At 52.2% G+C, this 18823-nt stretch overlaps 1 protein-coding gene across 1 annotated transcript in view; it reads right to left on the reverse strand.

Moving 5' to 3' along the window:
• Positions 1 to 18823, reverse strand: part of agap3 (ArfGAP with GTPase domain, ankyrin repeat and PH domain 3) — a 737224-nt gene that overhangs the window by 127731 nt on the left and 590670 nt on the right. Inside the window, exon 12 of the mRNA XM_085992170.1 lies at positions 11553 to 11707. Within this exon, the coding sequence (XP_085848296.1) occupies positions 11553 to 11707 (155 nt within the window). The remainder of the gene's footprint in view (positions 1 to 11552; positions 11708 to 18823) is intronic.

Consider the following 18823-nt stretch of genomic DNA (forward strand, 5'->3'; position numbering starts at 1 on the left):
CTTCAGTGACTGGTGTACAAGAACACCCAGGTCTCTCTGTACTTCCCCCTCTCCCAATCTATTGCCATTTAAATAATAATTTGCCCTCCCGTTCCTGCACCCAAGGTGGATAACTTCGCACTTGTCCACATTATAGTGCATCTGCCATTTATCCGCCCAATCGCCCAGTCTGTCCAAATCGCTCTGGAGCTTCCTGGTCTCTTCCTCTGAGCCCACCCCCCCTCCTACCCCCCATCTCCCTCAATCTCACCGACCCCCCATCTCCCTCAATCTCACCTACCCCCATCTCCCTCAATCTCACCTACTCCCCATCTTCCTCAATCCCACCTACCCCCCATCTCCCTCAATCCCACCTTCTCCCCATCTCCCTCAATCCCACCTTCTCCCCATCTCCCTCAATCCCATCTTCTCCCCATCTCCCTCAATCCAACCTTCTCCCCATCTCCCTCAATCCCACCTACCCCCATCTCCCTCAATCCCACCTACTCCCCATCTTCCTCAATCCCACCTACCCCCCATCTCCCTCAATCCCACCTACTCCCCATCTCCCTCAATCCCACCTACCCCCATCTCCCTCAATCCCACCTACTCCCCATCTTCCTCAATCCCACCTACCCCCCATCTTCCTCAATCCCACCTACTCCCCATCTCCCTCAATCCCACCTTCTCCCCATCTCCCTCAATCCCACCTACCCCCATCTCCCTCAATCCCACCTACTCATCTTCCTCAATCCCACCTACCCCCCATCTCCCTCACTCCCACCTACCCCCATCTCCCTCAATCCCACCTACTCCCCATCTTCCTCAATCCCACCTACCCCCCATCTCCCTCAATCCCACCTATTCCCCATCTCCCTCAATCTAACCTACCCCCATCTCCCTCAATCTCACCTTCTCCCCATCTCCCTCAATCCCACCTACTCCCCATCTCCCTCAATCTCACCTTCTCCCCATCTCCCTCAATCCCACCTACCCCCATCTCCCTCAATCTCACCTTCTCCCCATCTCCCTCAATCCCACCTACTCCCCATCTCCCTCAATCTCACCTTCTCCCCATCTCCCTCAATCCCACCTACTCCCCATCTCCCTCAATCCCACCTTCTCCCCATCTCCCTCAATCCCACCTTCTCCCCATCTCCCTCAATCCCACCTACCCCCATCTCCCTCAATCTCACCTACTCCTCATCTTCCTCAATCCCACCTACCCCCATCTCCCTCAATCCCACCTTCTCCCCATCTCCCTCAATCCCACCTTCTCCCCATCTCCCTCAATCCCACCTACTCCCCATCTCCCTCAATCTCACCTTCTCCCCATCTCCCTCAATCTCACCTTCTCCCCATCTCCCTCAATTCCACCTACCCCCCATCTCCCTCAATTCCACCTTCTCCCCATATCCCTCAATCCCTCCTTCTCCTCATCTCCCTCAATCCCACCTACCCCCCATCTCCCTCAATCCCACCTACCCCCCATCTCCCTCAATCCCACCTTCTCCCCATCTCCCTCAATCCCACCTACTCCCCATCTCCCTCAATCCCACCTAACCCCATCTCCCTCAATCCCACCTTATCCCCATATCCCTCAATCCCTCCTTCTCCCCATCTCCCTCAATCCCACCTACCCCCCATCTCCCTCAATCCCACCTTCTCCCCATCTCCCTCAATCCCACCTTCTCCCCATCTCCCTCAATCCCACCTTCTCCCCATCTCCCTCAATCCCACTTTCTCCCCATCTCCCTCAATCCCACCTACCCCCATCTCTCTCAATCCCACCTTCTCCCCATCTTCCTCAATCCCACCTTCTCCCCATCTCCCTCAATCCCACCTTCTCCCCATCTCCCTCAATCCCACCTACTCCCCATCTCCCTCAATCCCACCTTCTCCCCATCTCCCTCAATCCCACCTACCCCCCATCTCCCTCAATCCCACCTACCCCCCATCTCCCTCAATCCCACCTACCCCCCATCTCCCTCAATCCCACCTTCTCCCCATCTCCCTCAATCTCACCTACTCCCCATCTCCCTCAATCCCACCTTCTCCCCATCTCCCTCAATCCCACCTTCTCCCCATCTCCCTCAATCCCACCTACCCCCCATCTCCGTCAATCTCACCTACCCCCCATCTCCCTCAATCTCACCTACCCCCATCTCCCTCATTCCCACCTTCTCCCCATCTCCCTCAATCCCACCTTCTCCCCATCTCCCTCAATCCCACCTACCCCCCATCTCCCTCAATCCCACCTACTCCCCATCTCCCTCAATCCCACCTTCTCCCCATCTCCCTCAATCTCACCTACTCCCCATCTCCCTCAATCCCACCTACCCCCCATCTCCCTCAATCCCACCTACTCCCCATCTCCCTCAATCCCACCTTCCCCCAATCTCCCTCAATCCCACCTTCTCCCCATCTCCCTCAATCCCACCTTCTCCCCATCTCCCTCAATCCCACCTACCCCCCATCTCCCTCAATCCCACCTACCCCCCATCTCCCTCAATCCCACCTTCTCCCCATCTCCCTCAATCCCACCTACTCCCCATCTCCCTCAATCCCACCTACCCCCCATCTCCCTCAATCCCACCTTCTCCCCATCTCCCTCAATCCCACCTTCTCCCCATCTCCCTCAATCCCACCTTCTCCCCATCTCATAGAAACATAGAAGATAGGAGCAGGAGTCGGCCATTCGGCCCTTCGAGCCTGCTCCGCCATTCAATGTGATCATGGCTGATCATCCAAATTCAGTACCCTGTCCCTGCCTTTTCCCCATATCCCTTGATCCCTTTAGCCTCAAGAAATATATCCAACTCTTTCTTGAATATATTTAATGAACTAGCCTCCACCGCCCTCTGTGGCAGAGAATTCCACAGGTTCACCACTCTCTGGATGAAGAAATTCCTCCTCATTTCAGTCCTAAATGGCTTACCCCTTATCCTTAGACTATGACCCCTGGTTCTGGACTCCCCGGCCATCAGAAACATCCTTCCTGCATCTAGTCTGTCCAGGCCTGACAGAATTTTATAGGTTTCGATGAGATCCCCTCTCAATCTTCTAAACTCCAGTGAGTATAAGCCCAATTGACACAATCTCTCCTCATACGTCATTCCTGCCATCCCAGGTATCAGCCTGGTGAATCTTCGCTGCACTCCCTCCATGGCAAGAACGTCCTTCCTCAGGTAAGGTGACCAAAACTGCACACAATACTCAAGGTGCAGTCTCACCAAGGCCCTGTACAACTGTAGCAAGACATCCTTGTTCCTGTACTCGAACCCTCTTGCTACGAAGGCCAACATACCATTTGCCTTCTTAACCGCCTGCTGCACCTGCATGCTTACCTTCAGCGACTGGTGCACAAGAACACCCAGGTCTCTTTGCACTTCCCCTTCTCCCAATCTATTGCCATTCAAATAATAATCTGCCTTCCTGTTTTTGCCACCAAAGTGGATAACCTCACATTTATCCACATTATAGTGCATTTGCCATGTTTCTGCCCAATCACCTAACCTGTCCAAATCGTACTGGAGTTTCCCGACATCCTCCTCGCAGCTTACCCTCCCGCCCAGCTTTGTGTCGTCTGCAAATTTGGAGATATTACATCCAATTCTCTCGTCCAGATCATTAATATATATTGTGAACAGCTGGGCTCCTAGGACTGATCCTTGCGGTACCCCACTAGTCACTGACTGCCACTCGGAAAACGACCCGTTTATTCCAACTCTTTGCTTTCTGTCCGCCAACCAGTTCTCTATCCAAGTCAATACCTTGCCCCCAATCCCATGTGCCTTAATTTTGCACGCTAATCTCTTGTGTGGGACCTTATCGAAAGCCTTCTGAAAGTCCAAATACACCACATCCACTGGTTCTCCCTTATCTATTTTACCAGTTACATCCTCAAAAAATTCCAGTAGATTAGTCAAGCAATCTCCCTCAATCTCACCTTCTCCCCATCTCCCTCAAACCCACCTACTCCCCACATCCCTCAGCCTTCTCTCTCCAGAAACAAATCTAATTTTCTCATCCCATTTACAACGTCTTTCCCAGCTTATTTATTCCACCACTCGTTCTTCGTTTGGAAGAAAAGGATCCCCTTCTCGCTCCTAATGTCCTCAGTATTAATCTGTGTTGCTGGGATTTCAGCACAGGGAGCATTTTGCCTGGATCGAGTTTGTTCATTCCTTTCACAACAGCCGTGGCTGCCTGATTAAAGGAATATTAAAATTAAACTCTTTATCGCTGCCTGACACAGACCTCTGTACATCAGAGGACTGTCACCTGTAATAATGCCGCTTGCTACATGCTGTACCCGGGCCAGGCCCAGGGTGGGTGCCTGACAGACAGGAGGCAGCAGCTGCCACAAGCAGAGAATGCAGTTTGCTCAGAGTGGATCAGCCCTGTCGTGTATTGGAGGGACAGTGTAAACAACAGCAACCTGTGCCCGCTAACCAGCTAATCTCCATTACAGGACAAGGTGTGAACAGCAATCAGTGCCCACTAACCGCGTAATCTCCATTACAGGAGAGAGTGTGAACAGCAATCAGTGCCCACTAACCGGGTAATCTCCATTACAGGACAAGGTGTGAACAGCAATCAGTGCCCACTAACCAGGTAATCTCCATTACAGGACAAGGTGTGAACAGCAATCAGTGCCCACTAACCGGGTAGAACATAAGAACATAAGAAATAGGAGCAGGAGTAGGCCAATCGGCCCCTCGAGCCTGCTCCGCCATTCAATAAGATCATGGCTGATCTGATCCTAACTGCCAATCCACTATCACAGAACCATCTCCTGCATCTAACAGAATTAGACACACGAAATAGGAGCAGGATCAGGCTACACGGCCCCTGGGCCCGCTCCGCTACCCACAGGGCCATGACCGATCCGAACCTAGACTCATGTCCAAATTCCTGCCCGCTCCCCGTAACCCTTAATTCCCTTTACTTCTAGGAAACTGTCTATTTCTGTTTTAAATTTATGTAATGATGTAGCTTCTACAGTTTTTTGGGGCAGCATATTCCATGGACCTACCACCCTCTGAGTGAAGCAGTTCCTCCTCATCTCAGTTTTGAAAGAGCAGCCCCTTATTCTAAGACTATGCCCCCTAGTTCTAGTTTCACCCATCATCGGGAACATCTTCCCTGCATCCACCCGATCCAACCCCTTCACAATCTTATATGTTTCAATAAGATCGCCTCTCATTCTTCTGAACTCCAATGAGTAGAGTCCCAATCTACTCAACCTCTCCTCATATGTCCATCCCCTCATCCCCGGGATTAACCGAGTGAACCTTCTTTGTACTGACTCGAGAGCAAGTATGTCCTTTCTTAAGTATGGACACCAAAACTGTACGCAGTATTCCAGGTGCGGTCTCACCAATACCTTGTACAACTGAAGCAATACCTCCCTATTTTTATATTCTATCCCCCTAGCAATGAAAGCCAACATTCCATTGGCCTTCTTAATCACTTGCTGCACCTGCATACTAACCTTTTGAGTTTCGTGCACCAGGACCCCCAGATCCCTTTGTACTTCAGTACTTTCCAGTTTCTTGCCATTAAGATAATAACTTGCTCTACGATTTTTCCTGCCAAAGTGCATAACCTCACACTTTCCAGTATTGTATTCCATCTGCCAAATCTCTGCCCACTTACTTAGCCTGTCTATGTCCCCTTGAAGGTTTTTTATGTCCTCCTCACTCACTACTTTCCCCCCCATCTTAGTATCATCTGCAAACTTTGATATGTTACACTCGGTCCCCTCCTCCAAATCGTTAATATAGATTGTAAAGAGTTGGGGACCCAGCACTGACCCCTGCGGAACACCACTAGTTACTGATTGCCAGTCTGAGAATGAACCATTTATCCCAACTCTCTGCTTTCTGTTAGATAGCCAATCCTCTATCTATGCCAGAATATTACCCCCAATCCCGTGATTTTTTATCTTAAGCAATAATCTTTTGTGTGGCACCTTGTCAAATGCCTTTTGGAAGTCTAAATACACTACGTCCACTGGTTCCCCTTTATCCACCCTATATGTTACTTCCTCAAAGAACTCCAGCAAATTTGTCAAACATGACTTCCCCTTCATAAAACCATGCTGACTTTGTCCTATTAAATTATGATTATCCAAATGTCCTGTTACTGTCTCCTTAATAATGGACTCCAAAATTTTACCTACCACAGATGTTAGGCTAACCGGTCTATAGTTTCCAGCCTTCTGTCTACTGCCCTTTTTAAATAAGGGTGTTACATTAGCAGTTTTCCAGTCTGCCGGGACCATTGCCGAGTCCAGGGAGTTTTGGAAAATTATTACCAATGCATCCACAATCCCTACCGCCACTTCCCTCAAGACCCTAGGATGTAAGCCATCAGGTCCAGGTGATTTATCCGCCTTGAGTCCCATTATTTTACCGAGTACCACTTCCTTAGTGATTTTGATAGTGTTTAGCTCCTCCCCCCCTTTAGCCCCCTGTTTGTCCAGTGTTGGGATATTCTTAGTGTCTTCTACTGTAAAGACTGATGTAAAATATTCATTCAGTGTTTTTGCCATCTCCATATTTCCCACCATTAATTTCCCGGTCTCATCCTCTAAGGGACCAACATTTACTTTAGCCATCCTTTTTCTTTTTATATAACTATAAAAACTCTTACTATCTGTTTTTATATTTTTTGCTAATTTACTTTCATAATCTATCTTCCCTTTCTTAATCAATCTTTTTGTTATTTTTTGCTGTCTTTTAAAGTTTTCCCAATCCTCTATCCTCCCACTAGATTTGGCTACCTTATATGCCCTTGTTTTTAGTCGAATACTATCCTTAATTTCTTTACTTAGCCACGGATGGCTGTCTTTTCTTTTACACCCTTTTCTTCTCAGTGGAATATATATTTTTTGGAAGTTGTAAAATAACTCCTTAAATGTACACCACTGATCATGTATCGTCTTACCGTTTAATCTATTTTCCCAATCCACGCTACTCAATTCCACTCTCATACCTTTATAGTCTCCTCTATTCAAGCTTAGCACGCTTGTTTGAGATCCAACCTTCTCACCCTCTAGTTGAATATGGAATTCAACCATGTTATGGTCACTCATTCCAAGGGGGTCCTTTACTAGGACATTTTTAATTAATCCTCTCTCGTTACACAGGACCAGATCTAAGGTTGCCTGCCCCTGGTCGGTTCAGTTACATACTGCTCAAGAAACCCATCCCTAATACACTCAATGAACTCATCCTCAAGGCAGCCCTGCCCAATTTGATTTGTCCAATTAATATGATAGTTAAAATCCCCCATAATTATAGATGTTCCCTTATTACAAGCCTCAACTATTTCCTGATTGATACTCCGTCAAACAGAGTTGCCACAGTTCGGAGGCCTATAGACTACGCCCACTAGTGTTTTTTTCCCCTTATTATTCCTTACCTCCACCCAAACTGTTTCATTGTCCTGATCTTTTGACCCAATATCATTTCTCTGTATTACAGTGATTCCTTCCTTTATTAACATAGCCACCCCACCTCCCCTTCCTTCCTGCCTGTCCTTCCTGATCGTTAAATAACCTGGTATGTTTAATTCCCAGGCATTGTCACCCTGCAGCCATGTTTCTGTAATGGCCACAAGATCATACCCATATGTAGTTATTTGTGCCATTAACTCATCTATTTTGTTACGAATGCTACGTGCATTCAGATAGAGAACTTTCAAAGATGTTTTGTGACACTTAGTTCCTGCTTTTGCCCTTTTTATTACTTTACCTTTTACTCCATACCTTCTGCCCCTTCCTGACATGCTCTGGTTTTTAATTTCCCCACTGCTACCTAAGTCTATGACTTTCTCTGTTGTCATTTGTATTATTTGCTCTCGAGGAACCTCCCCGCCACTAGTTAGTTTAAAGCCCTCTCGACAGCCCTAGTTATAAGATCCGCCAGGACTCTAGTCCCAGCACTGGCCAAGTGAAGCCCGTCCCAACGGAACAGCTCCCTCCTGCCCCAGTACTGCTGCCAGTGTCCCAGGAAGCAAAACCCATTTCTCCCACACCAGTCTTTGAGCCACGCATTTAACTCTCTAATTTTATTTGTCCTAGCCAAATTCGCTCGTGGCTCAGGTAATAATCCAGAGATTATCACCCTTGTGGTTCTGCTTTTTAATTTGGCCCCTAGCTGCTCAAACTCCCTCAGCAGAACCTCCTTCCTTGTCCTATCTATGTCGTTGGTACCAACATGGACCACGACAACTGGATCCTTCCCCCTCCCACTCCAAGTTTCTCTCCAGTCCAGAGGAGATGTCCTTAACCCTGGCACCGGGCAGGCAACACAGCCTTCGGGACTCTCGCTCTCGGCTGCAGAGAACTCTATCTATCCCCCTAATGATACTATCACCTACCACTACAACATTTCTTTTAACTCCCCCCACTTGAATGGCCCCCCGCTCCACGGTGCTGTGGCCAGGTTGCTCATCCTCCCCGCAGTCCCTGTTCCCATCCTCACAGGGAGTAAGAGCCTCGAACCTGTTGGACAAGTGCAAGGGCTGCGGCTCCTCCAACACTACCTCCTGGATCCCCGTACCTGCCTCACTTCTAGTCACACCATCCTGACCCTGGCCACGGACTACATCTGAATTAATTAATCTAATTGGTGTGATTACCTCGTGATACACAGAGTCCAGGTAACTCTCCCCCTCCCTGATGTGTCTCAGTGTTTGAAGCTCGGACTCCAGCTCTTCAACACGGAGCCGGGTAATCTCCATTACAGGAGAGAGTGTGAACAGCAATCAGTGCCCACTAACCGGGTAATCTCCATTACAGGACAAGGTGTGAACAGCAATCAGTGCCCACTAACCGGGTAATCTCCATTACAGGAGAGACTGTGAACAGCAATCAGTGCCCACTAACCGGGTAATCTCCATTACAGGAGAGAGTGTGAACAGCAATCAGTGCCCACTAACTGGGTAATCTCCATTACAGGAGAGAGTGTGAACAGCAATCAGTGCCCACTAACCGGGTAATCTCCATTACAGGAGGGAGTGTGAACAGCAATCAGTGCCCACTAACCGGGTAATCTCCATTACAGGAGAGAGTGTGAACAGCAATCAGTGCCCGCTAACCAGGTAATCTCCATTACAGGACAAGGTGTGAACAGCAATCAGTGCCCACTAACCGGGTAATCTCCATTACAGGACAAGGTGTGAACAGCAATCAGTGCCCGCTAACCGGGTAATCTCCATTACAGGAGAGAGTGTGACCAGCAATCAGTGCCCACTAACCAGGTAATCTCCATTACAGGACAAGGTGTGAACAGCAATCAGTGCCCACTAACCGGGTAATCTCCATTACAGGAGAGACTGTGAACAGCAATCAGTGCCCACTAACCGGGTAATCTCCATTACAGGAGGGAGTGTGAACAGCAATCAGTGCCCACTAACCGGGTAATCTCCATTACAGGAGGGAGTGTGAACAGCAATCAGTGCCCACTAACCGGGTAATCTCCATTACAGGAGAGAGTGTGAACAGCAATCAGTGCCCACTAACTGGGTAATCTCCATTACAGGACAAGGTGTGAACAGCAATCAGTGCCCACTAACTGGGTAATCTCCATTACAGGACAAGGTGTGAACAGCAATCAGTGCCCACTAACCGGGTAATCTCCATTACAGGAGGGAGTGTGAACAGCAATCAGTGCCCACTAACCGGGTAATCTCCATTACAGGAGAGAGTGTGAACAGCAATCAGTGCCCGCTAACCAGGTAATCTCCATTACAGGAGCGAGTGTGAACAGCAATCAGTGCCCACTAACCGGGTAACCTCCATTACAGGAGAGAGTGTGAACAGCAATCAGTGCCCACTAACCAGGTAATCTCCATTACAGGAGGGAGTGTGAACAGCAATCAGTGCCCACTAACCGGGTAATCTCCATTACAGGAGAGAGTGTGAACAGCAATCAGTGCCCACTAACCGGGTAATCTCCATTACAGGAGAGAGTGTGAACAGCAATCAGTGCCCACTAACCGGGTAATCTCCATTACAGGAGAGAGTGTGACCAGCAATCAGTGCCCACTAACCGGGTAATCTCCATTACAGGAGAGAGTGTGACCAGCAATCAGTGCCCACTAACCGGGTAATCTCCATTACAGGAGAGAGTGTGAACAGCAATCATTGCCCACTAACCGGGTAATCTCCATTACAGGAGAGAGTGTGACCAGCAATCAGTGCCCACTAACCAGGTAATCTCCATTACAGGACAAGGTGTGAACAGCAATCAGTGCCCGCTAACCGGGTAATCTCCATTACAGGAGGGAGTGTGATGCTTGTTCAGTGACCTGCACACTCCAATTCCAGGGCTGTCTGACACTCAAACCTGCTGGTTGTAACTTTAAGGAGATTATGCAGAATGGATAGCAAACTGGCTAAAAAAAAGAGCGTGTAGCGGTTAAGGATAGTTACTCACTCGAGGGCTTGGGGTCACTTACTCGAGGACTTGGGGTCACTCACTCGAACGCTTGGGGTCACTCACTCGAGGACTTGGGGTCACTCACTCGAACGCTTGGGGTCACTCACTCGAGGACTTGGGTCACTCACTCGCGGGCTTGGGGTCACTCATTCGAGGACTTGGGGTCACTAACTCGAGGACTTGGGGTCACTCACTCGAGGACTTGGGGTCACTCACTCGAGGGCTTGGGGTCACTCACTCGAGGACTTGGGGTCACTCACACGAGGGCTTGGGGTCACTCACTCGAGGACCTGGCATCACTCACTCGAGGGCTTGGGGTCACTCACTCGAGGACTTGGGGTCACTCACTCGAGGGCTTGGGGTCACTCACTCGAGGACCTGGCATCACTCACTCGAGGGCTTGGGGTCACTCACTCGAGGACTTGGGGTCACTCACTCGAGGACTTGGGGTCACTCACACGAGGGCTTGGGGTCACTCACACGAGTGCTTGGGGTCACTCACTCGAGGGCTTGGGGTCACTCACTCGAGGACTTGGGGTCACTCACGGGGACTTGGGGTCACTCACTCGAGTGCTTGGGGTCACTCACTCGAGGACTTGGGGTCACTCACACGAGGACTTGGGGTCACTCACGGGGACTTGGGGTCACTCACTCGAGTGCTTGGGGTCACTCACTCGAGGACTTGGGGTCACTCACACGAGGACTTGGGGTCACTCACGAGGACTTGGGGTCACTCACTCGAGTGCTTGGGGTCACTCACTCGAGGACTTGGGGTCACTCACTCGAGGACTTGGGGTCACTCACACGAGGACTTGGGGTCACTCCTTCGGGGCTTGGTGGTGACTCCGAGACATGGATTGGGGTCACTCACTCACCCACTTGTGGATCAGTAAGGCAGAGGTCAGGCTGGGATTGCTCACTCGCTCGAGGAGTCCCAGGCCAGTACAAAGTGGGAACCAGCGACTTGACATGGTGGAACACTTGCACTGAGGCACAAGACCCCCTTGTGTACCTGAGCTCCCAGCACCCAGTGATGGAAACAAGGCATTTCTCAGTCTGGTCACAGCTTCCTTCACACCAAACACAGCAGCGAGCTTTCGCTCTCGGTCCCGGCCGTACCTTGTTTTTACTGCTTTCACAGGACTGTAGACTGGCAAAGATCTGACTCTCGATCGCCAGCACCCACGATTCTCTCTCCTCAGAGCTCGAGGCCTCAAAATGCCACGTCTGCCCAGTTAGCGACACAATCACAAATTCATAGGTTTCTTCAACATCTGTAAGATAGAAAGACAATGGGAGAGTCAGAGAAGGCGTTAACACAGGGGCACCTGCTGGAGCTAGCCACTCTTATCTCACTCACTGCACCCACTCACCTCCACCCCAAGATTCTTCAACTCTTTCTTTGTATTTCCTCACACCGGGCAGCATCCCGGTGAATCCGTTCTGTTCCGCCTCGATTGCCTCAACACCCTTCCTTTAGAGTGGAGCCCAAAACTGCACACAGTCTCCAACTGGGGTCTTATACAGATTTCCCATTACAATTTATATTTTATACATACTCTTCCTCTTGGCATCAGCCCAGCATCCGTTTTTCGTTTATGGCCATTTGAAATGCTGCTTTTAATGTTTTGTGAATGTGAATCCTCAAAGCCCTCTTCTCTTCCACATCACCCAGCTTTTCCACAAAGTATTACTATTACATTTTTTATTGAATGGGACTGCACCACCTCACATTTATTGATATTGAATTCCGTCGGCCACTATCTTTCCCCAATCTACCGTCTTCACATTCATTCACAGGCTAGGGACATCGCCAGCCAGGCCAGCATTTATTGCCCATCTCTAATTACCCTTGAGAAGGTGATGGTGAGCTGCCTTCTTGAACTGCTGCAGTCCATTTGGTACAACTGAGTGACTTGCTGGGCCATTTTAGAGGGCAGTTAAGAGTCAATCACATTACTGTGGGTCTGGAGTCACATATAGGCCAGACCGGGTAAGGGCAGCAGATTTCCTTTTCTAAAGGACATTAGGGAACCAGATGGGTTTTTGTGACAATCCGGTAATTTCATGGTCACCATTACTAATCGTAGCTTTATATTCCATATTTATTTAATTAACTGAAATTAAATTCCCCAACTGCCGTGGGGGGATTTGAACTCATTTCTCCAGATCATTAATCCAGGCTATTGGATTACTAGTCCAGTGACATTACCACTATACTACCGTACCCCAATGCTGCTTTACCTACTCCTCAGAATGACTTACTATGCCTCGTATGTGGTAAACCACTGTTAACTCTGTACAGGTCCGGGCATGTCTCCGCCCCTGGCTCCACCCCTAAGCCCGGGTATAAAGGTGACTCACCACCCTTCCCCCGGGAGCTCTTAGGATGGATCCACTAGCAGAGGCATGCTCCAGTTCTTAGTCAATAAAAGCCTACTTCGTATAAGTTCAACTCGTAGTCTTTGGTGTTGTTGATAGTGCATCAATTTTATTGACTAAATTTTCGACATGGAGCAAATCTTGAAGCCGGAACGTTTAGACCTGGATCCTCAAGCAGCAGATGCAGCCAATAACTTTGAACACTGGCTGAGCTGTTTCAAAGCCTTCCTGGAGGCCTCCAGCACTACCGTCACTACAGATGACGCGAAACGGCTTGTCTTGAACTCACGGGTGAGCCACCGAGTCTACTCGATCATCCGAGACGCCACAACTTACGCGGCCGCCATCACGACGCTAAAGGAACAATACGTGAGGCCTGTTAATGAGGTCTACGCCAGACACCTCCTGGCTACCCGAAAACAGCGCCCTGGGGAATCGGGCGCCGAATATTTACTGGCACTGAGAGTCCTCGGCCGGGCCTGTAATTGCAAAGTGGTGACGGCCAAGGAATGCACGGAAGACCTGATCCGAGACGCCTACGTAGCCGGCATCAGGTCCAACTATACTCGGCAGAGGCTGCTGGAACAGAGGGGGCTTGACCTGCAGAAGACGGTGGCCCTCGCTAACTCATTAGACGTGGCCCTCCAGAACATGGACGCCTACCCCCCTTTCCGGATGGCCACGTGGATGTCACGGGAGCAGCCATCTTGGGACCCGGTAAGGCCACTAGCCGCCAGCAGCCCAACTACAGCTGCAATGACCAGAGGCCAGAAATGCTACTTCTGCGGCCAGGCCAAGCACCCCAGACAGCAATGCCCAGCAAAGGACGCGACCTGCTCCAAATGCGGCAAGAAAGGCCACTACGCGAGAGTGTGCAGGGCGAAATCGACCCCCAATTCCAGCAGCGCCGCGTGTGAACCGTGCAGGCCGCCATTTTGGACCCCACCAACCACGTGTGAGCCGTGCGGGCCGCCATTTTGGGCACCACCAGCCGCGGGGGAGCCGCCATCTTGGACACCATTTCGAGACCAGGCCCCCGGCGCGGGCGAATACTACAGCGACCCACCGACCTCGACGATGGCCTCCATCACCCTGGACCAATCTAGGCCCCATCAACTAGCCAGGTCCATGATGAACGTAAAGGTAAATGGCCATGCCACAAATTGCCTTTTCGACTGCGGAAGCACGGAGAGCTTCATCCACTCCGACACGGTGCGACGCTACTCCCTATCGGTTATGCCCACACGCCACCAGGTCTTTATGGCCTCAAAGTCCCATACGGCGGACGTCGGCGGCTACTGTGTAGCGACTCTGACAGTGAACGGCGTGGAGTACAGAGATTTTAAATTCCTCGTCCTGCCACAGCTCTGCGCTCCCGTACTGCTAGGATTAGACTTCCAGTGCCATCTGGAGAGAGTCACGGTGGCATATGGCGGGCCCCTGCTCCCACTTACAGCCTGCAGCCGGCAGAATTTAAACACGGCGCCGCGCAAAGTATGCAGCCTGTCCACCCTGAAGGTCAAACCCCCCCCGTTGTTCACTAACCTCGCCAAAGACTGCAAGCCAATTGCTACTAAAAGCAGGCGGTACAGTGCCGGGGATAGGAACTTTATTAAATCAGAAGTAGAAAGACTCCTGAGGGAAGGGATTATCGAGGGCAGCACCAGCCCATGGCGAGCCCAAGTGGTGGTAGTGAAGACCGGCGAAAAACAGCGCCTGGTTATTGATTACAGCCAGACGATCAATCGATACACGCAATTAGTCGCATACCCACTTCCCCGCATATCTGACATGATCAACCAGATAGCACAATACCGGGTATTCTCGACGATTGATCTGAAGTCGGCATACCACCAGCTCCCCATCAGGCCTGAGGACCGCCAGTACACGGCCTTCGAGGCCGACGGTCGCCTCTACCACTTCCTCCGAGTCCCCTTCGGCGTCACCAACGGGGTCTCGGTCTTCCAAAGGGAGATGGACCGGATGGTTGACCAGAACGCGCTGCAGGCCACCTTCCCCTATCTAGACAACGTCACCATCTGCGGCCATGACCGGCAGGACCACGACGCCAACCTAGAAAAATTCCTCCGTACGGCCCAACGGCTGAATCTGACATACAACAGAGAAAAATGTATGTTCCACAGCACGCGCCTCGCTATTCTTGGCTGCGTGGTGGAAAACGGAGTCATCGGCCCCGACCCCGACCGAATGCGCCCCCTCCTGGAACTACCCCTCCCCCACTGCCTAAAAGCCCTGAAGAGATGCCTAGGGTTCTTCTCTTACTACGCCCAGTGGGTGCCCAACTATGCGGACAAAGCCCGGCCCCTCATCAAGTCAACCTCCTTCCCCCTGACGGCAGAGGCCTGCGCGGCCTTCACCCTCATAAAAGAGGACATTGCGAAGGCCACAATGCACGCAGTGGATGAGTCCATCCCTTTCCAAGTGGAGAGCGATGCATCCGACTTCGCCCTAGCCACAACCCTTAACCAGGCGGGAGACCCGTGGCCTTCTTTTCATGGACCCTCCAGGGCCCCGAAATTCGACACTCCTCAGTCGAGAAGGAGGCCCAGGCGATAGTGGAGGCTGTACGGCACTGGAGGCATTACCTGGCCGGTAAACGTTTCACCCTGCTCACTGACCAACGGTCAGTAGCATTTATGTTTAACAACAGACAAAGGGGGAAAATCAAAAATGATAAGATATTGCGGTGGAGGATCGAGTTATCCACCTACAACTACGATATCTTATACCGGCCTGGGAAACTTAATGAGCCCCCAGACGCCCTATCCCGTGGGACATGTGCCAACGCACAAGTCGATAGGCTACGGACCCTCCACAATGATCTCTGCCACCCGGGGGTCACCAGGTTCTTCCGTTTTATTAAAGCTCGCAACCTGCCTTACTCCATCGAGGAGGTCAGGACCATGACCAGGAACTGCCAGGTCTGCGCCGAATGCAAACCGCATTTTTATAGGCCAGACAGGGCACACCTGATTAAAGCCACCCGCCCCTTCGAACGTCTCAGCGTCGATTTCAAGGGGCCCCTTCCCTCCTCTGACCGCAACACGTACTTCATCAATATTATTGACGAGTACTCCCATTTCCCCTTCGCCATCCCCTGCCCGGACATGACCAGCGCCACAACCATCAGGTGCCTCAACGACCTGTTCGCCATATTTGGCTTCCCCAATTACATCCACAGCGACAGGGGCTCGTCGTTCATGAGCGACGAGCTGCGCCAGTACCTGCTCGAGAAGGGCATAGCCACGAGCAGGACTACCAGCTACAACCCCCGGGGTAACGGACAGGTAGAGAGGGAGAACGCAACGGTGTGGAAGACCGCCATGCTCGCCCTAAAATCCAAGGGCCTCCCAATCTCCCGCTGGCAAGATGTCCTCCCCGATGCGCTCCACTCCATACGATCACTGCTCTGTACTGCCACAAACGCCACCCCTCACGAGAAGATGTTCGTCTTCCCCAGGAAATCCACCTCGGGGACATCACTACCGCCATGGCTGACGTCTCCGGGACCCGTCCTGCTCAGGAAACACGTGAGGAGCCATAAGACGGACCCCCTGGTCGAAAAGGTTCACCTCCTCCACGCCAACCCACAGTACGCCTACGTGGCATATCCTGACGGGCGGGAGGACACAGTCTCAATTCGAGACCTCGCACCCTCAGGTACCACCCGAAACACCATCGATCACCATCCACTACCTCCACCCACCACCACTACCCGCGACGCACCACCGGGGTGTCTACCATGAACTGACGACATGCCGGTGCCATCCCTACCCCGAGAGGACGACACGCCAGTGCTCCGTCCCACGCGAGAAGCGGCCGCGGGCAAAGAACCGCCGCAACCGGCACCATGAAGATCATTACGGCAGACAAGACCCCCGGAGAGACTTTCGTATACGAACTTTTGAAACACTTCACCCCGCCGGACTCTTTTTTAAACGAGGGGTGAATGTGGTAAACCACTGTTAACTCTGTACAGGTCCGGGCATGTCTCCGCCCCTGGCTCCACCCCTAAGCCCGGGTATAAAGGTGACTCACCACCCTTCCCCCGGGAGCTCTTAGGATGGATCCACTAGCAGAGGCATGCTCCAGTTCTTAGTCAATAAAGGCCTACTTCGTATAAGTTCAACTCGTAGTCTTTGGTGTTGTTGATAGTGCATCATCGTATTTTAGTGTCACCTACAGATTTGTGCACCACTCCCGGTATCCAAATCATTGACGTATAAGGGTCACTTGGACAAGATACCAGAGGGCATGTGGTGCCTGTGCAACTGTATGTCACCAGGACCCAGGGAGTGGAGGTGGGAACAGAGTCCATAAAACATGGTCTCCTACAGCCCAAGGGCCTTCAATTAATGGGCCAATTCCAGGCACCGGCGTCACTGGTTTAAAGGAAACATAGCTCACTGGTCCACTCCCTCTCCTCCCGCCCCCGACCCACCCCCTGAAACATAGCTCACTGGTCCACTCCCTCTCCTCCCGCCCCCAACCCACCCCCTGAAACATAGCTCACTGGTCCACTCCCCCCTCACCCCCACCCCCTGAAACATAGCTCACTGGTCCACTCCCCCTCAACCCCACCCCCTGAAACATAGCTCACTGGTCCACTCCCCCTCACCCCCACCCCCTGAAACATAGCTCACTGGTCCACTCCCCCCTCACCCCCACCTCCTGAAACATAGCTCACTGGTCCACTCCCCCTGCCCCCACCCCCTGAAACATAGCTCACTGGTCCACTCCCCCCTCACCCCCACCCCCTGAAACATAGCTCACTGGTCCACTCCCCCTCACCCCCACCCCCTGAAACATAGCTCACTGGTCCACTCCCCCTCACCCCCACCCCCTGAAACATAGCTCACTGGTCCACTCCCCCCTCACCCCCACCCCCTGAAACATAGCTCACTGGTCCACTCCCCCTCACCCCCCACCCCCTGAAACATAGCTCACTGGTCCACTCCCCCCTCACCCCCACCCCCTGAAACATAGCTCACTGGCTCCACTCCCCCCGCCCCCACCCCCTGAAACATAGCTCACTGGTCCACTCCCCCTCACCCCCACCCCCTGAAACATAGCTCACTGGTCCACTCCCCCCTCACCCCCACCCCCTGAAACATAGCTCACTGGTCCACTCCCCCTGCCCCCACCCCCTGAAACATAGCTCACTGGTCCACTCCCCCTGCCCCCACCCCCTGAAACATAGCTCACTGGTCCACTCCCCCTCACCCCCACCCCCTGAAACATAGCTCACTGGTCCACTCCCCCCTCACCCCCACCCCCTGAAACATAGCTCACTGGTCCACTCCCCCCTCACCCCCACCCCCTGAAACATAGCTCACTGGTCCACTCCCCCCTCACCCCCACCCCCTGAAACATAGCTCACTGGTCCACTCCCCCTCCCCCACCCCCTGAAACATAGCTCACTGGTCCACTCCCCCTCACCCCCACCCCCTGAAACATAGCTCACTGGCTCCACTCCCCCCTCACCCCCACCCCCTGAAACATAGCTCACTGGTCCACTCCCCCCTCACCCCCACCCCCTGAAACATAGCTCACTGGTCCACTCCCCCCTCACCCCCACCCCCTGAAACATAGCTCACTGGTCCACTCCCCCTCACCCCCACCCCCTGAAACATAGCTCACTGGTCCACTCCCCCCTCACCCCCACCCCCTGAAACATAGCTCACTGGTCCACTCCCCCTCACCCCCCACCCCCTGAAACATAGCTCACTGGTCCACTCCCCCCTCACCCCCACCCCCTGAAACATAGCTCACTGGTCCACTCCCCCCTCACCCCCACCCCCTGAAACATAGCTCACTGGTCCACTCCCCCCTCACCCCCACCCCCTGAAACATAGCTCACTGGTCCACTCCCCCTCACCCCCACCCCCTGAAACATAGCTCACTGGTCCACTCCCCCCTCAACCCCCACCCCCTGAATCATAGCTCACTGGTCCACTCCCCCCTCACCCCCACCCCCTGAAACATAG

Source organism: Somniosus microcephalus, chromosome 7 (genome assembly GCF_052327205.1).
Source record: "Somniosus microcephalus isolate GS21.2 chromosome 7, FLI_Smic_1.0, whole genome shotgun sequence".
NCBI classification, from domain to species: Eukaryota; Metazoa; Chordata; class Chondrichthyes; order Squaliformes; family Somniosidae; genus Somniosus; species Somniosus microcephalus.